The following is a 26,511-nucleotide window of genomic DNA, read 5'->3' as shown; positions in this document are numbered from 1 at the left end:
CTTATTATACAAATAATTAGAAACATGAAAATTAGAAATAAAAGTAAGGGAAAAGAAAAATTCGAATCAACCACAATCTACTTAGATTTTGACATATCTCTTTCCAGATTTTTTCTTTTGTGTGTTTAATTTTCAATCTATATACATTCATATATATATATATGCCAAAAGTAAATCATATTACACTTATTGTTTTGTAACTTGCTTTTACAATTAACAAACATAAAATAAATGCTTCTCTATATTATAAATGTGCATCTACATCAGATTTTTTAATTACTCCATATTTCTCTACATGAAAATGTGTAATTTATTTAGCCAATCCCCCTTCTTAACATTTAAGTTGCTTCCATTTTATTTACTTATCTGTAATTATAAGCAATGATCCTGTAAAAGTTCTTGTTCATTTGTTACTCTAGAAGTAACAGTCCTGAATCAAGGGCGGGGGGGGTGGTAAAAAAAAAAAGGTATTTCTCTCCTACTGCTAAATTTCTCCCCAGAAAATTAATAGCAATTTAATTCCACACCCAAACCACCACTGGGTATTATTCTCTTTGATCCTTGACAATCTGATAGATTATTAAAACCAGTATGCCTATATTTAATTTACTTTTCTTTGGTTAGTAGTGAAGTTGTCTACTTTCTCATGTTTAATGACCATTTATTTGTATTTCTGCTTTTCAAATGGCCCACATTTCCCCTTTGCCCATTTTTCTCATGAATTGTTTCTCCTTTTTGTGGATTTTTAAGAACTCTTTATGTATCATAAGGTTACTAACTCTTTGACTGACAATATTTCAGTCAAATTTCCTTTACATATAGCCTTTGGTACATTAAAAAACATAGCTTTTATTTCATTAAACTTCTCAATCTTGGCTTTATGGTTTCTATATTTGGTGCTAACTTTTTCCCAAAAAAGTAATTTATACATCATGCTACCATTTTTTTTAGTAACCATCCCACCCTGCACACTTGTATGAAATAATACCTTTATCTTAAATTATAATCTTGGGTCTTTCTGTGGCCTTTCCTATTTTTTCCATTGATCTATTTATTTAGATATCTTCACTATACTATTTAATTATTAAAGTTTTATAATGCACTTAAACACCTGGTAAGGTAAATGCTCCCTCATTGCTCTTCCAGAATTTTATGGCTATTGTCACATGTTTATTCTTCTGAAGAACGCTAGAATCAGTTTTCAAGTCCCAGGAACACAACTCACTGAAATTTTTATGGGAAATATTAAATATGTACACTAATTTAGACAGATTTACACTGTTATCACATTGTTTTCTCATCCAGGAACATCTCCATTTTTCAAGTCTTCCTGTACACCCCTCAAAAGAATTCTATAGCACTTTTAATATATAGGTCTTACAGATATCCTGATAACTTTATTCATAGATACTTTATTACATTAGTTGCTATTGCAAAAAGGGGTTTTTCCATCATATATTCTAACTGATTCTTTGTATGAAAGAAAGCTACTGATACCAATATATTTATTTTATAACTTGCCATCCTATTGAACTCCTATTAGCAGTTTTTCAGTTCATTTCTCAGGATTTGTGATATAAAAAACATATGGAGGACCCACCCTCCTAAACATCATGTCCAATGCCACACTGATCAGGCAGATTAAAAGCAAGAAGTCCCTGAGATGAAGTAATGGTTAATGATATCTATAAAATAACCAGAAGAGAGAGTGCGATGACCTCTGTAAGCATGATTTCAGGAGGAAGAATTGGGCTGAACACCAAATACATAATTTTTTCCGAAGCTTAGAACTTCAGCAAGCAAAAATAACAGAAATTTAAGTATGGGAGTGTTCTGAAAGTCACTGCACCTGTTACAGAACAAGCTCTAGGGGGTCCATTGTTCTTCTTATCTGTCACTGTAGAAGTAAGATTGTAAATTCGTGCAAAGTTGTGAGCATGCTGCAGACAGGGACCTCCATGTACCCAATGCTTAGCATAGTGCCTGAGCAAAGGAGGCACTCAATTTACTGAATGAAAGAATAAGTGAATGGAGAAACTGTCGAGATAAAAGACTTTTTCCAGATGTCTTAGAAAAAAAAAAAAATAGCTGCACTTCTCAAAGTGTACACGACAGTTGTTCCTAATAATCTTATCTGGAGATTTAGATTTTACCTATATGTATGTTTTTATGCTTTTAGGCATGTTATCGGTGATTACAACTCAGAGTAGCCCCCAGTGGGTGAATGTAGCGTTCCCGGCTCCCGTATTCTTGTCTAGGCAGAATTCAGACACTATCCTCTGTCTCCAAGTCCAGAGCTTCTTCTGACACACCAGATGTAACTAGTATACCCTGTTTTCAATTATATTCTTTTCAGAATGACGTAGTAGTTTGCCTTATTACTTATATAAATAGTAATTTATCTGGATAATACTAGATGGCCTTTACTAAGCACTTACTATGTGCTAGACACTTGTCACCATGTGTTTTATGTGTATTCATTTTATCCCCCAACAGCTAAATATGATGGAGGTGGGATCTGAACCTTGGCAGACATGACTCCAGAGTTTGTACCCTTAAGGATTTTTCTGTACTACACGACTTTCCATAGCACTTAAATTTTTCCTCCATAGGCCAATGGGAGAGCTGGTAGAACAACTGTTTGCCCTTTGATAAAGTACTAACAGAGAAAAGAAATTAGAAGATCCTGGAACAACATTGCCACAAATATTGCTAATGTTGGGCAGTCATTTTAATTTAGCCTCTATCCTCTGTGGGAAAAGGGACTAGTGCTAAAGGTCATGTAGAACCCAGACGTAGCAGTATAGATATTATTGACTCCACTGACAAATACCGAGCAATACTTTGGGCTGGACCTACAGTGTGCCAGTATAGCCTGTGGAAGAATTCTTTAAGTTATTCAAAATGATCTTCCCTCCCTGTTGCCCACTCACCAGTCTGAACGTTGAGATACTGATTTCATCCAGCCTGGTTTGGGTTTGTACTCACAGAGCCCTGGGTTGCCGAATGACATTACTCATCAGTAAAATGTTTATAAAGGAATTGTAAAAAGCACAAAATGATGGACATGAACGACAGAGTGGTGATGTGGCAGGGGGAATATAAGGGGGTTAAATGGTAATGGAAAAAATACAATAAAAAGGAGTTTTTTAAAAAGTACAAAATGATTCTTGGTCTACCTTTCTCTAATCCCAAGATCTGATTTTTTAGAGTGTCCTTGTGCTGCTCCACTTCTGCCTTTTGATCTTCAATCTGGTGCAATTTCTTATGGATTTGCTCTCTGATTTTGTTGAGCTTCCCGATGTCAATGTGCATCTGATGAACTTCTTCCTCTTTGGCCTGCAGTTAGTGAGAAAGAATGAATCAGGGACACTCCGTGAATAAAGGGTTGGTGACTAGAAGATGGTAAACTCGGAACCAATAAAATAAAATTCTTCCTATGTCGGTGTGAAGTTGTTCTGTCAGGTTAAATCAAAACATACAGTCTGGTTTTGAGAAAAATTGAAAAAACCTGTTCTCTGAATAAAATATGTGGCCTTATAAGCTAAAACTAATGAAAAGACTGATTAAACCTGATGTCTCAGGGCACCCTTAAATGTTGAATCAAACAAGATAAGAATGCTGAGTTGTGTGAATTTTGTGTACAGATGCCATGTTCAATTAGCAGTTTTCACAGGCTCACAGTGATCTCTCTCAGAAGGTCATTAACATGCCATAAAATATTCAAATATGCTTTTGTACCCACATGACCACTATGGTGCAATTACATACACAAGAGGAGGGGTTCTTCTTCCTCAGAGGATGTTAACCTATGGGTGTACACACAGACAGGCAGATAGGGCGACATTAATATGTCAAGTCTACATAATTCCCAAAGATAACAAAACAACAATTCTAGCAAAAGAAAGCACCAGATGTCTGTCTATGGACTGCAAGTTTTATGAATTTTTTTAAAAATTCAAATTGAATTCATATTTCAAAATGCTGCCATTCTTAGAAATTGCTGGGAAAGCAACCAATGACGCTTGTGCAAATAAAGGTTAGCAATTATCCCCAGCTTTTGACATTGAAGAGACTGAACTTGGCTGGACATGTTATCCTCAGATTATCAGTACAAGTAGAAACCCTTTTGTTCAGGATCTGGTAACAAAAATCTATCATCTTTCAAGGTGCCCCATTCGAGTTATATCAAAGGAGAGAACTAATGGCATAAGTACTTGTACTTTAATTTCACCTTTGGGGCTAATATATTATTTTGCCTTAAGTAGTCATTTCATGTCTGCTTCCACTTACAGCATTCTCCTCAAGAGTGTTTTCCAGCCAAACCATTCTGGACTGCTTTGCATGTTCCTCGGCCTCAGGTCCTACAGGGTCCATATTAATTAAGGACCTAATTAATTAATTAATTAATTAAGGACCTAAAGCCCTTTCAATTACAATATGTTCTAAGTCAGTGATTGTTAATTCAGAGCCCATGGTTAGACTTCAGAAAAATCCTGGAGACATCTGAGATGTCATGCAAAACAAGATAAAAGACATACAGTAAGTGTGTGTGCGTGTGCATGTATGCATGTACACACGCTTCTGATAGATTCTCAAAAGGGCCTATGATGCAAAAACTATGAGTCAGTACTCGAATCTAAGTATTATCCTTGATAGGTCATTCACTCTATACCCAATATTCTAACATAATCAGAGTAGGGTTTACAGATTTTCAGAATTAGTGATAAACATAAAGCAGCCCTGTTAAGCATGTAGACATAAAATATGTACCCAAGCATAAAACTGTTGTCCAAACTTAATTTGCAAGTGTGCTTCGAGGAGAAGAGGGAGAACAGGAAATTTGCATTGGACAGAGTGAAAATCACGCTTCTACAATCCTGGAAATAAATACCCAATAGAACCAGTCCATCCCTCACCCCACCCATTCCACCTTCTCCATACAAGTAATAAAATGCAATCTGACTTATTTGTTTCTTTGCTATTCACTCATGTAAATGGTTTATAGCTTTGGGCAACTGGTGACTTGCAAAGCTAAGTTACAGAGATGAACATCTGAGCTCACTTTGGAAAGCATTTGCATAATCATATGATCAATAAGCAGGTTTGCAATTTTATAAGTAAGAAAGAATGGAAGTTACACACTATCTGCTTCTGGGCATAAAGCAATCACAGTAGGCTTATGTCTACTGTCTATGTATCAACGATAACTCAAGATATAGAACCAAGGGCTTGACTGCATAGAAAACCTATACAGTATTAAAAGGAAATGAGGGAGGGAGTGCTAGGGAATAGATCTGTCACTGGATGGTTACTTTGAGCTCCAATGCCTTCTGCTGGTTTTCCTGAGATAGCTCCTCACAAACCAAACTGTGTTGTTCATTCTCTTGCTGAAGTTTAGAATTTCTCATCTGAAACTGCTCCAGTTCCTTTGCAGCTCTCTCATTCAATATCTGGAAGGGGAATAAAGAGCTGGTTAATGCTTTTTAATCTGATCACATATCTGTGTGTCCACAAAGGAAGCCTTGCAAACCTCCTGGGACAATCACAGCAGCCAAATTGTTTTTGTCTTTGTAGAAATGGTTCTGTATCCCCAGTGAAAGCACTAAAACCCACTCAAATATGATGAATGTTAAACGGCTGAGGAAAATAATGCCTTTTAATGAATAACACAGAGAGAATTTTTTTTTCTTTTTTTCTGAGAGCCTTGGGAAGTTGTGTTCACAGGTGGTAGATAAATATTTTAATACCTGTTTGCCATTTGGCAGGCTTTGCATACACAACAATTGCTATAATCATCGCAAATGAGTTAGAGATTCAAAAGAGGTTTATCTGCTGTGGGTCTTAGAAGCTACATCTTCAGAAGCAAATCCTGCATTAACATGCCTACTACATTTTCCGGAACAGAACCGTTCACTAACACCAACACAGAGACAATTCCCCTTTAATCCAACTCCAGTCAAAGGGAGGAATTGCAGTAGAATGATTTCTATCTGCCTGAGTTGAGTGTCAGCCAGCTTTTCCTCTTCCATACCTTAACTATAAATTTTATAAAAACAGAGGATTAAGTTTCTCTTGGGAGAAAATTGGGGAGATGGGAGAATATCAAATGTGCTGAAGGAGAAAAAACAGAAGATAGATACGTAAGGCAACCCTTGAACAATGCAAGGGTCAGGGGTGCCCACCCCACACAGTCGAAAATCCGCATATAACTTTTGACTTCGCCAAAACTTAACTGCAGTTGTCCCTCAGCGGCCAGGGGGATTGGCTTCAGGACCCCCTAAGACACCAACACCCATGGATGCTCAACTCCCTTGTATAAAGTGGCACCAAACAATGCATACAGTCAGCTGTCTGCAACTGCGGATCCCCAATTGCAGATTCCTAAGTGCAGATCAAAAATACTATTTTTGATTCATGGTTTGGTTTGTTAAATCTGCATAGGTGAAACCAGCAGGTAAGGAGGGCCAACTGTATATTTATTGAAAAACATCTGCACCTAAGAGGGCCTGTGCAGTTCAAACCCATGTGGTTCAAATGTCAGTATAACTTTTACGTAAGCAAGAGTTAAACATGAACAGAATCCATCCAATTTCCCATCAATTGAGACTAAATAAAATATAGCTGGCTATGCTAAAAATGAAATTGTTTTACATGAGTCCTAGATATTGCTAAACAAAGCACTATAGTTTTATCATGCTGTCCAAAATTCTCTCAGATTTCATGCTCAAAGAAGTCTCATATTTTTCTCAAGGATACTATGCATTGTGCATTATCTATTTTATTTCTGGCTCTATATAAAATAAATAAAGCAACTGACAAAGAAATGTGTTCTAATATCTATTTTTTAAATAGAAAAATGCTATATGGCTTGGAAATTCTTTGGAAACTTCCTCAGAGAAAATATTTTCAAGAAATGACTTTTTTCCAATTACATGAATTGCTTCTTTAAGAAATGAGAAATGACAGACTAGAATTATTACTAAGTTACCTTAAACCACTATTACAGGGTAATGTAAAAAAAAAAAAAAAAAAGGACCTTATTTAAAGTGCATAAAACTGAGTATGGTTCCCTAAACTTGAAAGTTAAGAATAAACCTGTTAACTTTGCCCAAGATAGAGGCGTGGGTAGACATGCTGCATCTACTCTATACAGTGAAGAAGGAATACAACTACCTCAAAACTGGAGACAATCAAAAGTTCCAGAAAACTGAGCTGCATGAAAATCTAACAAACAAAGGTATAAAGAAGAAATACTCATCTAGACAGATAGGAGGGATGGAGCCAGGGTGGAGAGGACTCGTGTAGTGGTGACAGCAGCTGCACCCAGCTGACAGAAAGACCAGTCACACATTTAAAAAAAGTAGGGAGGGACACTTGGGGAGTACTCCCAGCACCAGACCAGACTGCACAGCTTCATAGTTCCAGCACCAGGGAAAATCAAGCCTCATTGCTTCTGACAGTGAAAATCACTGGGGGTTGGGGCGGAGGAAGAAACGGCCAGTCTCTCAGCAGAGTCCGCTTGTTTAAAGGGCCCCCACGGTCCTAGACCATCCACAGACCCACCCATTCTGGGAACAACAACCAGGGCAACAGCTAGAGAGGCACCAGTCCCATACAGGAAGTGGGAGAAGTGCCTGGAAAAGGGGCAAGTGCTGAGCAAGCAGCATTGTTCCCTCTCAGTCCCCTCCCCCACATAAAGCACCACAACGTGGTGAAATGGGTCACCCCATACTGATGAATATCTAAGGCTCTGCCGTTGACAATGTACAGGTGTGACCGCTCTACCTAAGACACAGAGGCAAACACAGGAGCCTGTCAAGTTGAGAAGACAGAGAACTATGACCAAAAAGATAGAACTAAGCAACAAGGAGATAGCCAACCTAACAGATACAGAGTTCAAGTCACTAGTGATAAAGATGCTCACAGACTTGACAGATATGCTTAAGTACAGCAAATGCAGAAGGGAAGATGTGAAAGCTAGGCTAAGTAAAACAAAGGAAAATCCACATTTTAAAAAAATGGTGAAGAGAGGACAAAACCAAGACACATCATCATTAAAATGCCAAAGGTTAAAGATAAAGAGAGAATCTTAAAAACATCAAGAGAAAAGAAGATAGTTACCTACAAAAGAGTTCCTATAAGACTATCAGCTGATTTCTCAAAAGAAACTTTGCAGGCAAGAAGAGACTGGCAAGAAGTATTCAAAGTAATGAAAAGCAAGGACCTACAACCAAGATTACTCTATCCAGCAGAGCTATCATTTAGAATGGAAGGGCAGATAAAGTGCTTCCCAGACAAGGTAAAGGTAAAAGAGTTCATCATCATCAAGCCCTTATTACATGAAATGTTAAAGGGTTTTATTTAATAAAAAGAGGATCAAAACTATGAACATTAAAAAGACAACAAACTCACAACTATCAACAACAGAACCTAAAAGTAAAAATAAAAACAAAAACAAACTAAGCAAACAACCAGAATAGGAACAGAATCATAGGTATGGGAATCATTTGGAAAGTTATCAGTGGAGAGGGAGAGAAATGGTGCAGGGACTAAGAAGCGTAATTGGTTGGTACAGAATAGACAGGGGGAAGTTAAGAATAATATAGGAAAAGGTGAAGCCAAAGAACTTATATGCACAACCCATGGACATGAACTAAGGGGGGTGGGATTGCTGGAGGGAAGGGGGATACTGGGTGGAGCAGAAGGGAGTAAAGGGAAAAGAAATTGGGACAACTGTAACAGCATAATCAATAAAATATACTTAAAAATAAAAATAAAATAAGCCCGTTAAACTTTGTGCAGTGGCAGTATCATAGTCAATGAGGTTTATCTGAGGCAGGATTATTACTAATTGAAAATAAAATAAAATAAAAAACAAACTTGTTAAAAATAAATCATGTTATATTCACACAATGAAATACTATACAGCTATGAGAGTGAATGCTCTATTGAACTCTGTCCAATAAGACTTGCTGCCATGATGTAAATATTATCTATCCATGGTATTCAATATGGTATCTACCAGTCACATCTGGCTATTGAGCACTTGATATGGTGCTAATGCAACCCCAAGAACTAAACTTTTTATTTTATTTAATTTTAAATAGCAAATTTAAATAGTCACATGTGGCTAGTGGTTACTATATTGGACAGCGTGGTTCTATATATGAATGAATGAACGAATCTCACAGACAGAATATAGTGCAAAGGAAGACAGACACAAAAGAGTACATCTGTGTGATTTCATTTCTGTAAAGTACAGAAGTGGGCAAAACTAACCTCTGCTTAGAATTCAGCATAGAGGTGACCTCTGGGGGAGGGGACATGAGGGGCTACCTGGGGTACTGTTTCTTGGGCAGGATGCAGGTGACCAAGTGGAGAAAATTCATCAAGCTGTACACGTGTGCCTTACATACTTTTCTATGTCTATTATATCATACATTAGTAAAAGGTTGAAAAGAAATTAACCTGTTGGAGCTGAAAATAAAAAGAAGGGCACACATCTGCCCATAAGAGCCATTCAAAGAGCTAAGTGTCTTGTTACCAACATTCACAGTGAAGGGAGTTTGCTGCTTTCCAAAGAAAATACAAAATGTGCCAATGGACCACAAATAAAGGCATCATTCCTGTTTTTGTGAGGACCCCCAGGGCAGCCCTTGTCCCACACACCTTCTGCTCCTTCAGCTGCTGCTCCAGCCTCTGAAGCTCCTCCTTGCTCTTCTGCACGTACTGCTGCAGGGCCTTAATCTCTGTCTGCCTGGTGTCCATATCCAGCTGAGTCTGCTTGAGCTCTTTCTCTAGCTTTTCCTTCTTCCGAGTTTCCCTCATAGCTTCATTCTGACGTTGCTGGATTTCTTGTCGGAACTATGGGCACAGAAAGAACGGGAAGGAGAGAAATGAGCCCCTCCCCAGGACAAGTCTCAGTCAGCAGGGCTTCTCCGTCTCAAATCCTTCACGTTTCATTTTGTGGTAGCATTTCCCCTACAGAACAGTCCTCTTTGAATCCCGATACAAAAACTTCTTAATATTATGTTTTGTTTTTCAGAGCCTGGACACTAAATGTCCACCCTGATGGGGAAACAAATCCACAAAGAAGGTATAAAATCCAGCTAATCCCAGAATCTAGAGAAGTTAAACATAGAAGGAATTCATCCAACCCTCCATCATTGGGAACGAAACAAAATGTTGCTAACTAGCTTAAACATGAAATCATTTCTTACATGAGTATTGGGTATTGCTAAAGAAAGCACTATAGTTTTATCATGAAAGCTAAATTCTATGAAAGGCCTTTCTCTTACCTCATGCTCAAAAAGGTCTCCTGTTTTTCTCCTAGAGACAGGACTCATATTGTATATTATCTATTTGACTTCTGACAATACAAGTGTTCAGAAGGGTTCAGCTAGATGTCTTCCTTACAATAGAAAAGGCTCAAGGGAACTATTTTCACCATCCCCGGGTGCAGGGCACCCCGGCCTTCACAGGGGACACTTTCTTGGGCCAGAATTGTAAGCAGTGCCCTGCCTTAGTGACCTCTCAGACACAGAATGTTGAAAAAGTGACTCTAGTGAAACCACCCTTATGAGAACAAGCCAGAGAAACAAGCAGAACAGCGGGTGCTTCCTTTGGGCAACAGGGGTAAGTCTGAGAGAGGGAGACTGGAGAAGGACAAAACATCCTTCTGGAAGGTCATGTCCCTTCGTGGTGCCCTCCTTGGCAGAGCTGACCTGACTGATGGCGCGCTCTGCCTCATCCCTGCTTCGCTCCGTTTCCTGCTGCTGTTCAGTGGTCTGAGCTAAGGACTCTCGTAATTTCACCACTTCTGACAAGAGCTGGTCTCGCTCCTTTGTCACCTCTTCTTTGAACTTCAGTAAATCTCGGATACTAAAATGGAAGAACACAGGAGTCAGACTAAATGGCCATCTGCTCAGGGGGCCTTTTTATCATCCTCAGAGCTCATTTTCACGGGAAAGACTCCAGATCAAGGATGACTGCTATTCAGGTGTGAAAGGGAAAGATCTTTATGCCCTGACGTGGGAGCTATTTGTGAATTTTTAACAAAAAAAAAAAAAAAAAGAAGAAGAAGTGCCAATAATGACATGCATAATATAATCCCTTTTCTTATATTTAAGAAATTACAGTGTCGTGTGTGTATGTGTGTGTGTTTTATAGGAACTTTTTATGGAAGTCCAGAAAAACAGACACCAACTGGTGACTTATCTCTGAAAAGTGAAATTTAGGGTGGGAGAGTTGGGGGAATGATCTTTACTCCTAGGTTTCCACACTTCTGTATTATTTTGAATTTGTTACAATAAGACTATAATTGCTATTGTCCACTCTTGTAATTAATCATAAGGACATGTGAATTTAGGAAATTATTTATTTACTCTGTTCGCTGGAGAGCTATGATTATAGCTATAAGGTCTAAAGTGAAGCATAAACATAAGCAAATAATACACATGGCCATTTTTCTATCCATTCACCAACAGAATATAGTTTCTCCCAAGGAAATGCAACCCATATCAAGTGTTTCCAACAACAAAATTTGGAAAATCATTCATGATGCCAGTTTTTTTGAGAGTATGCAATAATATTTGTTGATTTGAATTGTAAACCAGTTACTTCTGCATTTCAAGAACCGTTACATATAATTTGTCATGACTTTCTGCAGAATTAGTATTTTGAAAGCCGAAAAACTATGTCTGATATGACTTGTGCAGCAGAATTGTCTAGAGCAAGTCAGCTACTTCAGAGCTGAGAAAGCAGAGGCCCGTGCAGCTGACAGTCATTAAAGGACTGTTCAAAACACAATAATTTAATTATATTTATTTACCAAACACTTTGATATAACATAAACCACATTGAAACTCCTCCAGAAACAAAACCTCAAATTCTAAGGTTACTATGAAGAGAGAGGCTATGCCTGAGTGTACTGTTGAAGATAAAATTCTGGGCTGGACAGTTTCTTCAGTTTTCCTCCTCAACTATGAGCCAATTCTCATTAAAATGCCTCCTGACTGAATCAGTCCCCTCAGGTTATTCATCAGTAGTTGCTCTGATTATGCTTGACCTCTTTGATAAGAAAATAGAGTCCATTATGATGGGCACCACATCTTCTGTTTGTCTTTCTATTCCCTCCCCCAATACCTATACTTAGAACTATGTATCAACATTGCATAAATGCATCTAAAATCATAAGAAACCTAGACAGCAGTTAGATTTGGTTAGATGCCTAAGGAAGCGTATGTTCATTCCTGATTGATGCAAGGTTTTGCATGGCCTGCACAGTGCTAGACTCCTAAAGGGAAGGTAAAGGTGTCTTTCTTTGGGGAGTTCACAGCCTAATGGGCACAGAAACCCATCAACAAAGAATTTCAATACAATGTGATTGATGTCATACTTGAGGTAGATGATGGGTCTTATGGAAACAAAGAACACAGTGACTCTCTACTTGGTCATTGGGTCTGGGGGTGGGGAGGAAATTGGAACAGAGATGCTGATGGCAATGAGGTTAAGATAGTGTTTGAGATGAATCCTGAAGGACGCACAGTTGTTTACTATGTGGAGAACAGAAGGAAAAACAGTCCTGGCACAGAAAACAGGTTCAAAGGTATGGAGCCATGAGTAAGCACAGCATCACCGGATATGAGTCTAGGAATTCTGACTGGGGCAGATCTAGGAAGGCCCTGAAAGACATGTTCAAGACTTCGGGCTTTATCCTTTGGGAATGGGTAGCCAGCGAAGGTATTTATGCTGGAGATGGAAACCTGCAGGTACATGTTTCAGAATCACAAGTCCGGTATGTGGTGGATAGTAGAGAGGGGAGATGTCTCTCCTTGAAGGCAGGGAGACCAGTTAGGAGTCTACTGCCAAATCCAGAAGAGGATGAGAGGTCCCAACCAAGGCAGCAGCACAGGCAATATGGAGGAAAGACAGAAAGGAAGACTGAATCAACAAGACAAAGTTTTAAGGGAGAAGGAGTGGCAGGGGTAAAGAGCAACTCTGTTTTCAGGCCAAGAACCTGAGAACTTGAGAACTTGGAAAGATGGTGATGCTACTAATCATGCATGGGGCAGGGCGGTGGGGCGACGGGGGAGGGGGGGGGGGGGGGCGGTGCATGGTATATGGGAGTAGCTAGAAATCTGGGCCAGAAAAGCAGCCAGTTCCATTCCACACACATTTGAGAGAAGTAAACCTAAAATCTTTATGCACTTTGAAACAGTAGTACTGATTCTTATAGACCCCGAAGTTTAATACAACTGTAAATTAAGATTTCTTGGGTGTGGAGAAAGAGAATATTAAAAAGAAGAAAAAGTAGCAATAGACAGAAAACAATCCCCAGGAAACCAACAAAGAAAGACTGTCCTGTGTCGCATTCAAGGTGGCACTGACAAACTCCAGGCTGTCTGTGGAAGGAGTTCTCTGCAAAAGCAAGTCCAATATACATCAAGAAGCCTATGACCTACTTGCTATCCTGATCCAATGTCAGTCCAGACCCTTGCTCGACTAGTTTGGTTAGGTTCACTATTTCCTCTTTCAGGGCAAGAATCGTCGCCTTCGCCTTCTGCTCTTTATCATAGGCCGCGTCCACCATCTTCCAGGCCTTTTCAATTTCCTACATGGACCACAGGACACCAGTGAGAAAAACCAGACTAGGTTCCAGATGCAAGATAAACTCAGTAAACAGAATAATAAAATGACTACCATGTAGTAGTCATTTATGGGGAAAGAAGATCATATGGTACACATTATGCATTAAATTTACATTGACATACTGAATTGTTCAACATGAGCTAGTCAATACTGAACACCAGTCTTCAGCGGGGTATGGGAAAAGGGTGTTTTGTGTGTGGTGAGTGTGGCTACAAAACTCACATACTTCAAGGGTTGTTATAACTCGGAGGATATTTCTAATAAAAATGCTAAGATAGATTTACAAAAGTAAAAGTAAAAGCTTACATGTTATCCAAGTCCAGATATTTTATTTTTTTTAAATAAGCTTTATCACATAAAGAATGATCTTGGATCCAAGTTCTAAATTTGAAGCTCTTGATAGAGCCTAAATAAAAAATTATATTTTGCCCTTAGGTCCCAAGTGAATTCCTGATGGCCATGCGAGCTTTAGAACAATTCATAGCAAAGTGGTCTTTGCTGTTGCCTAATTGTACACAACAGCCTTGGTAATTCCCACTTCCAGAAACTCAAGCCCAGACCTTCTCATCAAATGCCTACAGGGGAAAAACAGAACCCACATCAGAGAATGGGAACAATGACTTATGTGGTTTTGGCTTCCTTACTATTATGAACTGCAATGTTGAATATTAACATAAATACTTAAAAGTGAACTACAGTCATTCAAATAAATGAACAAAGCACAGTAAACATTGCAACAGCCTTAAGTTTTACTCTGCCACTTAATTTCTTGCAAAATTTCATTCAGTGGAATTTGAGTCCTTTATACCGGTAAGAATCTATTCGCTCAAGGTGAAAATATTCCACTTTCATGTTGACAAGGAATAAAATGAGGGGTAGAGAGCGTTTAATTTAATTAAGTAAATTCATGTTGCTACAACAAAGGGAGATGCCTCTTGGGTAATCTAAGTCAGTGATTCAAAACTAAAAGTCAGTTATGGGACATGTTTTTCTGTAGCAACCATATACACTATTTTTAACAAAACTAATGAAGGATATTTAAATGAAAATATGATTATATGAAGATCTGTCCAAATCAACTTCACCAATTAGGTTTTAATCAATGCATGACTTCCACTTCCAGTTTTTAAATTTACAACAAAAAGTAGGGTTCTTTTCCTCATCATAAAGTGAATTAAAGTCTTTTTTTTTTTAAGATTTTATTTATTTATTCTTAGAGAGCGGGGAAGGGAGGGAGAAAGAGAAGGAGAGAAACATCAATGTGCGGTTGCCTTTTTTGCATGCCCTTAACAGGGGACTTGGCCTGCAACCCAGGCATGTGCCCTGACTGGGAATTGAACCAGTGACCCTATGGTTCGCAGGCCAGTGTTCGATCCAGTAAGCCAAACCAGCCAGGGCTTTAAAGCCTTTTTTATGTTGATTTTTTAGCAAAGAAGAAAATGACAACAGGAAGGAAATAACACTTCAAAAAACATCATTTCTAAGAAAATATCATATTTGCACTGGTCTTAGAAATTTATTTGAATTGGCAGATGTTTAATTGTATGATATCAAGAGAATTATCTTAAAAGTTTGTGAATTTTTTCTCATTACTAGGATTTTAATTATAAATGAGCCCTGAAATCAACATGGAACATTTATGTTTTACCTTCGAAATAACGCAACACACTTGAGGATGGAAAAATAAGGTGTAAGACAAAGCCAGACTGAATCCCTGTTTTCCCATTACAAGGAACTGGGAGAATCAGAGCAAAAGCAATGAAATGCTAAGAAAAAAAATACCATGAAAATTACTATCTGGGTATTCCCAAGGTAATATCTCCTAAAACAGTGGGGGGAAAAAGGGAGAAATATGCAAATATCTTTCACAAGCTATCATCATGAGATATTTAATTACTATTCATCTTGTGTCAAACAAGACATACTGACATTCCTAATATTACACTTATCTCTAATTCTCCTTGCTAGCCCATTATTTCTTAGAAACCAAGCCAGTAAGGTTTTACATTATTTTCTGAATAGTGGAATTCGCCCACTCTAATTATTTTCTTTGGAAATGAACATTATTCCCTAGGCTTAATGAATATACAAATCATGTAAATTTTAACTTAATAAGTCATTTACAACCAGCCCAGAGCTGTCGATATGATGAAGGGGTGATGTTTTAAATATAGGATGCATTTATGGAAGCTCTCCATTGATTGTTTCTGGAAGATCACTGACCTTTTTCAAGGATGCAATGGTGGTCTGATCATCCTGGGAGAGCTTCAGGGCAGTGGCGACCTTCGCAGAATTAACCACAATCTCCGCATTTAGCTCTCTGCATTTGGCCATCAGACGCTTTTCATTGTCATAAGACTTTTTCATGACAGCATGAAGCCTCTCATATTCAATCTTAAATTTCTCCAGACCTTTGTCTCCTGAAAGTTCATGCAGAACGTCCTGAAAATCCCTTTCGATTTCTTCAAATGCAGTTTCTTCCGGCACTGGTTTCTTACCCTTCTCCTGTGCAGGAGAGCAGGGATCGGGATGAGATTTGCAACATTTACACCATGACTATTCAGAAATTACAGTGAACATCCCCGAATCAGAGACCCTCAGACAAACAACTTAAAAACCACTGACAAGCAGAACATTTTAGACTATACCTTGGGCACAGTTATATGATGTTTATGCCCTGATGCTATATATATACATATACAGGAGTGGGCAAAGGACAGTTTACAGTTGTAATACAAACAAATAATACAATAATTAATTAATAATACAAGAATAAACTGTTTCGTGTACTCACAAATGTAAACCTACTTTTTCCCACTCTTGTATATAATATTTTCTATCACATGATGTTGTTACAGATTACATTAAATGGGATCATTCATGTTCAACACTTAGCCAAGTGCCTGGCAAACAGTAGGCACTCAATAAATATTGATAGTTGTTATAATTATTCCAAACCCTGATCTCTTTTCATTTGATCCTCCTTCTTACTGTCCCCAGGATTGCAGAGGGAATCCACAACACATAGAGGTCAGACATAGGGAGATCTTGGTATAAATACCATGAATTCACACATACAGTGAAACACATAGGAAATATGGAATAGTCTCCTAAAAGATAGTCCACCATTTTTATCCCTTATGAACATTAAGCTAGATCATCTTCACAAGTATATTGAAATGCCCCCTGTGCAATGCTTATAGGCCTTTTCCACATCTGCTTTCCATGACCAGCTGTACAGCAAGTTATTTAAAACTATAAGCCCAGACTTGCAAATGTAATTCAAGCAAGTCTGTCTATGACTTAAATGAGAACCCAGGAGTTAGTCACGTAAGAATTCTTATTTCTCTAATGTATGGGTTGAATCATGTCCCCCACAGAGTTATGTTGAAGTTCTAACCCCCAATACTTGTGAATGTGACCTTATTTCGAAATAGAGTCATTATAACTTTGTATGGTGATAGATGTTAACCAAACTTATGTGGTAATCATGTTGCAGTATATATATATATATATATATATATATATATATATATATATATATATATATATCATATCATTATACAGAGTGGGGAAAATGTAGGTTTACAATTATGTGTACACAAACACGGTTTATTTTTGTATTATTACTTATTAATTACTGTATTATTTTCCATAGGAATGACTGTAAACCCACTTTTGCCCAGTATTGTATTATACACCTAAAACTAATACAATGTTATATGTCAATTATATCTCAATGAAACGCAGTATGGATTTGGACATAGAAACACACAGGAAAATCCCGTCTGAAGATGGAGGCAGAGATTAGATTGATGCAGCTCCAAGCCAAGGAAAGCTAAGGATTGCTGGCTACCAGCAGACATTAGGAAGAAGCAAGGAAGGATTTTACTAAGCCTAGAAGGAACACAGCCCTGCCAGCTCCTTGATCTCAGACTTTTATTCTTCAGAACTGTGAGACAATAAATTTCTGCTGTTTCAAGCCACCTAGTTTGTGGTACTATGTTATGGCTGCCCTAGCAAACTAACATACCTACTTTTTGTTAGATAATAGCATAATAATTAAAAAGAATAGGTATGGTTAATATATTTATTCATTTATTCAGTAAATATTTATTGAACATCTGCTATATGTAAGTTGGAATGATGGAGCCTATAGGATATACATAGATAAAGAATAAACAAATGTCCCACAGGAAATTTATACCTTAATAGTTGATGGGGTATGTTTTCCCATAATGGAAGTATAGAATTTGATACCTGCCATAAAACAGATTCAAAATTCTACATGGACAGAATTACTCCCAGTAGCAAGAATTAAAAATTTTATAATTATCTCACCATGTTTTTAAATTTAGACTAAATTTAGTATCAGCTTTTTAAAGTTCCAAGAAAAATCCTGTTAACATTTGAATGTGGCCATATTGAATTTCTACATAAACTTGAGAAGGAAAGATAGTTTACAATATTGGGCTTTCCTGACCAGGGACTGAACCTGCCACCTTGGTGTATAGGGACGATGCTCTAATCAACTGAGGCAAATTCTTAAAAAAAAAACTTATAACACCTTATGAATGGATAAATAAATTATGTTATAGCCACACAAGTAAATTTCATAAAGAAAATGGCATTTGAGCAGGCCCAGAAGAGAGAATGGAATATTCACAGGTGGATAAGGAGACAAACAGCATTCCTGGCAGATGGCAAAGCACAAGCAAAAGGTTCAGGGCCAAGCAAGTTTCTAAAATTTGAGACTGAATAAGAAGCTCAAGTTGGCTAAAGTATATGAAGGGAGAAGTGTTTTGGCATCAAAGCTCTATTGCTAATCAAAGAAATCAACTGAGACTTTCTTTAATCCCAATAATAAAGTAAAATTCAAATTCACCCTAAAGATTTTGGACAAATAGTCTAGTTTCCCTTCCATTTTGACAAGCCTGTCTTGCCCAACATGAAGAAAGTCTGCATATTTTTTTATTTCAAAGACATTAGTACTATTGATTATATTTCTATGGATGACATACAAGCAAAACAGAGCCAACATCTTAAAATAGATGTCAAGTCACAAGCATATCATATAACATGTCATGTAACAATGTTTGTACTAATGTTAAACTCAACAGAAGTTTTCTTCCTGACTAAAAGCAGATTATTGCGAAGATCATAATATAGTAATTCCACAAAGGAGTTAAAATCATATCAAGAAAATATGGAGCTGCTGCTGCTCTGTGCTTTCCCCTTGTTGATGCTAGACACGAGCACACAAAAAATATATGAAAGCAATGTTCTCGGTTCCATCCCTGTAAATGGTATTAATGTCAACACTTGATCACCAGCCTAATCATTTATTGGCAGACCAGGTTTTCCCTGCACTTAGCACAAGAATGGAAAAATATCAAAGAAAGGAAAGTTTTAAAGAAACTTTTATGAACAAAAGAGATTTGTTTATATTGCTATTTAAAAATATACTATTAAAAGCAAAGCAAAAATTATCTCTTAGTTGTGACCAACAACCAGTTGGTATTAACAATGTTTTGGCAGATGAAGGTATTTATTTTGGAAACATGGTTTCAACATGAATTAATCAGAGAGGAACTGTGATGCTCCTTCATTCAGCACCTATCTATCGAGTGTTTACTATCTGCTAGGCACTGTTCTAGGTGCTGGCAATATCAATTAGTGGGAGAAGGAACAGGACAAAGGGAAAGAGAACTGCAGTGAAAAATAAGGCCAGAGCGGAAATGGAGGCTTATGAAAGGGAGATGAGAAAAAGTTGGCTGAGATCAAGTGAGAAGAAAAATAGAAGGAATAAATAAGAGGAGGTAATGAAATGGAAGGGAGATTGGGAAATAATTATTCCATAGTATTGGCACCTGGAGCTACTATATGGAAAATGAAAAAGAATGAAATAAACCAAGATGACAAGTGTGGGAGAAAAGGAGGAAATACTCAAAAGCAAATAACAGAGGGGAAAAAATTAGAAGGAACAGGAGAAGATGGGAAGTAAAGATAAGAGTGAGGGAGGCCGAAGATGGGGTGTATTACAATGTGGGGGAGTGAATAAAGGCTACAAGATCATAACACAATGGTCAGTGATAACGCAGGGCAGTGGTGATGGGCTGAAGAGCTCAATAAAGATGTGTCACAGCAGGTAACCAGTTGAATCATGGTGCGACCGGTGCTCAAGAGTCAGTGAATAGGGGTGACTGTGGGTATCAACGAAGACTTCTTGTAGGTCCCATCAGTCAGTGAGACACGAATACGTCCATGTGTATCTCTCTTGCGTCTCACAATGTAGGAGTGCGTGCCTGTCCTGAATTTCCTACCACGCTTAGCACAGAGTCGATTTAATAGTGGGGGTGGGGAATATCCACCCAATTGAGGGAGGGACAGGAAGTAATGAGGCCAGAGCCAACTGTGACGGGGTGAGGTGAGGATGTGGATAGGGTTAGGATATTGAAGGAGAGCACTGGAATCAGTGGGTATGACAGAGGACAGTAAGAGAGGGACAATGGGGAAGGGTCGAGCGAGAGGCGACACAGAAAAGGGCGCTGACTCCTGACCTCAGCCATCCTGACGCTCTCTGATGGTGGCCTCACAGCCTTCTGTGGACGTTGCAGAAACTGGGCAGGAGTCTGAGGAAGGGGCTGTGCACTGCCCCCAGCGTCTGAAACCACGCCACGTTATTTCTATTGGCCGCGAGTAGGCTCTCGGCGCGTCCTCCCGTCGCCTGGCAACCGCCACTCCCTCTAAGAGGTGTCAGCGAACGTTCGAAATGGGAGGAGCCCCTGAGGCCCGCCCCCGGGCGTCGTTCCTCTGAGAAATATGCAAATTTATAAATGGGGCGGGACTAAGGAAATACGGGAGCCGCCAGTCCCAAGGAGTGCGCAAAAGTTAGAAACACCAAAGAGGAAGGAATGAAAGGGTAACCAAGAAAGAGGACTGTAGAGGAGGCTGGAGAGCTGGCAAAGGAGAGCCGAAAGACTAACGCTTACAAAGCAATATGGATCAGACGGTTCTGGAAGAAAGAAGGCAGCCACCCTCTGCTTTCTGTGACAGAAACTGTCGTGGGAACAAGAAATCATCTCAATTCGAGTCAGTGCCAACCCTTAGGAAGCGGTTACTGTGTGCAAAGCACAGGCAGGGAAAATGAAGGTAGAGAAAAATACAGGACCTGCCTTCAAAGGGTTTGGTCACTAGTGGTGAGAAAAATAGGGTGCAGAGCTCAGGACACCCTGGGAAAACGTATTGGGAGCCAAGTGGTGAAAATCTGCCTAGCACCTGGGGCTCCTCTCTCAAGACCCTTTCTTCTCCGTCTCTCTCTCCCCTCTCCCCTTCGCCTCCACACCCATTGGACTTCAGATACAGAGAACGGGAGAAATTAAACTTCCTGGTTCATGAATTATGCAAGATCCCTCTCTTTTTATTTTTTTTCCTTTTAGTCCCATCCCTACTCCCACTCCGCATCCTCAGCCCCATTGGCATTCATGTTACTGTGCTTGGATATGTGTTTTGGAAAAATGTATAGCATTTTTAATGGTATCAGACTTTAGGGTATCATCTTATTTTCTCCTTTTTTCACTCAACTTTTTTTTTTTCAGTATCTATCCACGGCTGCGGTTGGTATTGTATTCCCAGTTCATTGTTTCCGATTGCTGCATAGTATCCTGTATTGGACCTCCACACATTTTACTTCTTCTATCCCCCAAATGACAGATACCAAGGCTGCCTCCACATCTCCAATACCAAAAACAATGCAGCAATGATCATGCTTGTCTGCAGTCCTTTATTGACCTGTGTGCAAAATCTTCTGAAATTGATGCCTAGGACTGAGATTGTTCAAGTCATAGGGAATGCAAGAGGCCACAGCATTCGATTATGCACAAAGACACCCAGCCTGGAGGCCAGTGGGGGCTGAGAAGCAGTCCTTACTCTCTGCCCCATGCCCCATTTCTCCTTTTCTTCCCGTAAAAGCTCTGGTCCCTAGTCAAGTCATGAACCTAAGAAGACTGGACTACCCAGAGATTATGCCTTTTTCAAATGTATCTGCCCAGTGGTGAACTCCATTTTCCAATGGCACAAAGGCATCTAGTAGCCTGATGGAAGCCTGAGTACTTAACCTCACTGCTAGATTACACGCCAGAATTGCTGCCCTGCACTACACTGTAGCACGTAGTATAGGGGTTTCTGTCCCCCACTCCCATGCTTGCCAGCCTGCGGTAGTTTACTTATTTACAAATTCATTTACTGTTTACTAAGTGCCAGATACTATTCTAAGTGCCTTATAAAAACTGACTCATCTAATTGGTCAATTTTTAAATTTTTTGTCAATAATGAATAACATCAACACATTTTTTAAATTAGCATTTCTCTGACTATGAGTGAAATTGAGTATTTATTTATATTTTCATAAGTCACGTGGGGTCTCCTTTTGTGAATTGTCTATTTATAACCTTTGCCTGTTTATTTATTGGACTTTTTCTTTTTGGTTTGCAAGTGGTCTTTGTAAAGTCTGGACATTTGTCTGCCTTCAAAGATTGGAAATGTCTCCTGTGACATCCTTTGTAGAACAGTAATCCTTAATTTTGTAACCCTTTATATATTTTTTTGTTTTTTTCATTGTGATTTAAGAAGTCTTTATCAATCCCAATGTCATAAAGGTATTCTCTGTCATTTTCTTCTATTAGCTTCATAGTTTTACTTCTTCACATTTAGTTCTCTGCTTCATCTGGAGCTCATCCTTTTATATGTGTTTGAGATAAGGATTTGACTTTGTTTTTCTTAATGGAGTGAGCCAATTTTTCAACATCTTGGTTCCTAAATACACATGGGTCTGGTCTGAGATACCTGGTTTGTTTCTGTGTCAGTACTGTGTGTTTTATTATTAGGGTTTTGTAACCAGTCACCATGGTTAAAGGGAAGGCCCAATCCTACTTTTATCAAAATTACATTGACTATTAATGAACCTTTTTCATCCCATATAATTTTAGGATGCTTTTCAAGTCCCTCATGAGAAATTTTCATTGGAACATCGTTGAATTTATGAATTAACTTGTGGAAAATTAACATTTGTACAATGATATGTCATGCATGAACTGAGGCTGTATATCTGGTGGACAAACAGGACAAAACAGGGCTGAGGCATGGGGGCTGGAGTGGGAGAGAAGGCAGATGAAGCTGAAGAAGCAGGCTGAACCAAACTGTAAGCCAAGCTAATAGAAGTGAGGTGGCGATGGGCAGGCATCACGACTCGGGCTGCTTGGTATGTGTACAGGAAACTCGACTGCACATTGGGCCCACCAGCTGCGGGATCACCATGATCTAGACTCCATAACACTCCTGATGGTACATACATCAGAGAATGAGCTAGCCATTCATATCTTGTACTACTGTGAGGCTCTGTGTCTTCCCGTCCCACAGGAAGTTCCTAAAGGGCAAGCAGGTGGCCTGCCAAGGGCACAGTAATTCAATCCAGAAGACCACAGGCTGGCAGAAAAACCATAGAGGCGACTAAGGCAGAGTCATTGCCCTTTACATTGGGGGAAAGGAAGAAAGAAAGATCTACAATTCTAACACAATATGATGGTATCAATGAGAACATGGGTGCTCAGGGAATCTAGACACTAGTATTTAAAGCATTGCTTACAAGGTGGGGAAAGAAAGACCTGAACATGGGAAATCATGGAATCACAGGAGATTGAAAGGAATGTGACATGTTCAACTCACAGGAAAGAGAGGCAGGTGTTCATAAACATGAACAAATGAATGGAGGCGAGCAGGGGTGGCTGGACAAATTAATTTATGCTGACAAAAGAAGTTGTTTCACTTCTGATTTTTCAGATGACTGACACCAACCTGCTCCCCTTTGTTGTAGTAATAAAAAGAAGCACTAGGTGGCATCATACCACCAAAAGTCCTCACCTTTTAGAGCCTCCCAGAATAACAGGCCCACCAGGATTGAGTTGGCCCCTGATTTAGATGAAGTCCTTCTATCAATCTGATTTGTCATTACACCCACTTAATTTATTTATTGAGCATCTACTATATTCCCAGCCTAGTGCTGCATGCTATGGAGGAGATGAAGAAGTCAAAAGGATCATCTCCCCAAAGGAGCCCAAGAAGCAAAATATGCATGCCACCCCTCCATACAAACATTTTAAAACAATCCAAGGCCAGATGTAATAATCACTGAAATAAAGATGTCAAGACTTACTATCCAGTGTAATCTGAACCTTTTGACCTTCTGGGTGCCTTCCTACCACTCTTTGTCACACTGGATTCCTCAGTTCCACATATGCCCTGTTCTTCCCACTACTTGTAATTCACATGCTGAGCTCTCTGTTTAGAATACTCAGCCCTCCCTCTTCACCTGGCTGACACCCATCCACCCTTCCTACAAATCTCACTTCCTCAGGGAGATCCTTCCTGACCAACCCCCCAACACCAGACTACCTCTTCAAGCACCATGTGCTCCTCTTCTTGGACCAATCCCACAATGGTCATTACATAGTTACGGAAATAGTTGTTTCGATATCTGTCTTCTCTACCAGGCTGTCAAACAACAAGGGGACAAGGATCGCATATGTCTTGTTCAGGCCTGTTTCCACTGGCATTATGGGATGAACTATATATCCCCCTAAAATTCATATGTTGAAGCCCTAGTCCCCAAATACATCAGAATGTGACTGTATTTGGAGATAGGGCGCATAAGGGATGATTAAGTTAAAATGAGCCCATCTGGGTGGGTCCTAATCCAATCTGACTGATGTCCTTATAAGAAGAGAAAAGCTGGACACATGAAGACACACCAGGGAAGCACACACACAGAGGAAAGACACAAACAAGAAGGAAGCCATCTGCAAGCCAGACACAGAGGCCACAGGAGAAACTGAACACCTTGGTGTTCTAGCCCCCAGAACTGCAAGCAAATAAACTTCTGTTGCTTAACCCACCCAGCCTGTGGTACTTTATTATGACAGCCCCAGCACACTAATATAAATGACCATCACTCCTCTCAGCATGAAACTATTCAGTGAACAACTGTTGAATGAGTTCTAAAATAGGGAAGACCAGTGAAGGATGGCATTATTAGGGGAAGGTACATGGTAGACATAGCTCTTGGACTTGACCTTAAATGATAACATATGAATTATAGACATGGAAGAAGATAGAAGAAATTCCAAGTTTGAAAACTAACATTGGACAGATAGAAAGGCAAGAATGCACAAATCCTGCAACGGGGAGGGTGGGGTCCCTCTCAGGGGCCAGTGGACACTAATGTTGATAAGAGGGTGTAGGTGAATGGTGGAGCTTTGGAAGAATAGTAAACAAGCCGCAGACAGACCCATTCACTCTGCCAGACAACTTGAATATGTGATCATGAGCTATAATACCTCTGCAAAGCTCCTTGTTTAAACCTGGATGTAAGTGGCTTCTATAGCATCCTCCTAGGACATCTCAGCTGTCTGCTGTGGCTCAGCAGCAAGAACAGCATTATGTACACAGTGCTCACCTCTTCAACAGCACCCAGGGAGGATATAAAGTGAAACTCCCGAAAAGCAGACAGAAACACTAATGTGCAGCCCTGCATGGAAATCCCCAGCCAGCAATGCAAAGCAACTGTTCTCTTAAAAGAGGCTACTTCTCTAATAGATCACAAAGGTCCTAGAAGCAATTTGGAGGGCTTCTACACAACCACAGTTCTCTAGTGAGACTAGTAAGGATAATGTTACTAGTGAGACTAGTAACTCCCACCCAGAAATAGGTTTCTCCCTGAAGCCAAAATATTCTGCATAGCCCTCTCTGCTCACCAGGGTTATAGCTGGAGGGGTCCAGAGTAGAGACCTAACCCACATAAGGCCAATTCCATTATTTTTCCTGGAGATTTATAGTTGGGACCAAGCCTTGCAAGCCACTCAGTTCTGAGGCCGGGAACTGGGTATGTGAAACCCAGGAGAGGCAGAGAAAGGTGAGCTGCAGAGAGGGAAGAATAAAGTAAATGAACAAGGAGGGGGAATTCACAGGACCAAGAGAGAAAAGGAGAGTTGGGGGAGAGGGGGCTTCCTTGGTTGTTGGTGCCCCTTCAGATTCTGATTACAGTCCCTAAAGAGCCCCTGATTATAGTCCCTGAGGAGCCCCGGCAACACCTGCTATCATGGGTTCTGCTAGATACTTTGCATCTTCCTAACAAAGTCACCTTATTTGTTTTGTCTGCATGAAGTGAGTTTCCATTGCTTATACCTGCCCCTACTCTAAAAAAAGCCCCAAAGCCTTGACTAATATGGGTCTTATTTGTTCAGTCATTCTTCTGATAATTCTGGATTTAGTATCCATGAAATCTAAAACCTGCACCTTCAGTGCCCCCAAAACAGGGTAAAAACTGCTCAGGTCATCATATCTCACATTTCTCCTCCAGGCTATTGGGATGATTAAAAGCCCACATGTTGCAGAAAATTGTTATCATTTATCAGCTGCCCCTATGCTCACCCTAGATGACAGAGCAGAGTCCCAGCTGGCTAGTGCTTTCCAAAAGTGTTCAGACCATATTTTATTTCTTTAATCTGCTCCAGTTCCAGCCTGCTGTGGAAGTAACTTAACAGAACATTTGTGGAGCATTTGACATCGGTTCCCAAAGGGTCTTCATACAAACTCCCTTCTTGATACCAGAGGAGGCAAGAAAGCTTGGGCAGATTTATTAAGAAGACTGAAAGGTCAGGCATGAGAGGAAGCAGCAGGCAAATCTGCCACCACAGGTGATCGTCTGTACCAGGAGAAGGAGACGACAGTGTCACAACCACCCAGTCATCTTACCTGGCTGAAATCTTAATGGCTTAACAGCACCTGCACTTCTTCCCGTCAGAT

General features: G+C 39.5%; 1 protein-coding gene and 1 pseudogene across 1 annotated transcript in view; one reads left to right on the top strand and one right to left on the bottom strand.

The window, feature by feature from the left end:
• The window catches only part of CFAP58 (cilia and flagella associated protein 58), a 104,858-nt gene extending 80,595 nt beyond the window's left edge, over positions 1-24,263 (bottom strand). The window contains exons 1-7 of the mRNA XM_090279427.1: positions 24,165-24,263; positions 15,877-16,158; positions 13,467-13,615; positions 10,728-10,884; positions 9,673-9,867; positions 5,316-5,453; positions 3,180-3,339 (exon numbers count right to left, since the gene is read on the bottom strand). Of these exons, the coding sequence (XP_090135553.1) occupies positions 3,180-3,339; positions 5,316-5,453; positions 9,673-9,867; positions 10,728-10,884; positions 13,467-13,615; positions 15,877-16,158; positions 24,165-24,263 (1,180 nt within the window). The remainder of the gene's footprint in view (positions 1-3,179; positions 3,340-5,315; positions 5,454-9,672; positions 9,868-10,727; positions 10,885-13,466; positions 13,616-15,876; positions 16,159-24,164) is intronic.
• On the top strand, positions 8,794-8,875 carry LOC150010598 (U4 spliceosomal RNA; annotated as a pseudogene).
• Positions 24,264-26,511: the final 2,248 nt, after the last annotated feature.

The sequence above is a fragment of the Furipterus horrens genome, unplaced genomic scaffold (assembly GCF_987537825.1).
Source record: "Furipterus horrens unplaced genomic scaffold, mFurHor1.1.pri manual_scaffold_5, whole genome shotgun sequence".
NCBI lineage: Eukaryota > Metazoa > Chordata > Mammalia > Chiroptera > Furipteridae > Furipterus > Furipterus horrens.
Note: the sequence above shows the minus strand (reverse complement) of the source record. Positions and strands in the feature narration are given on the sequence as shown.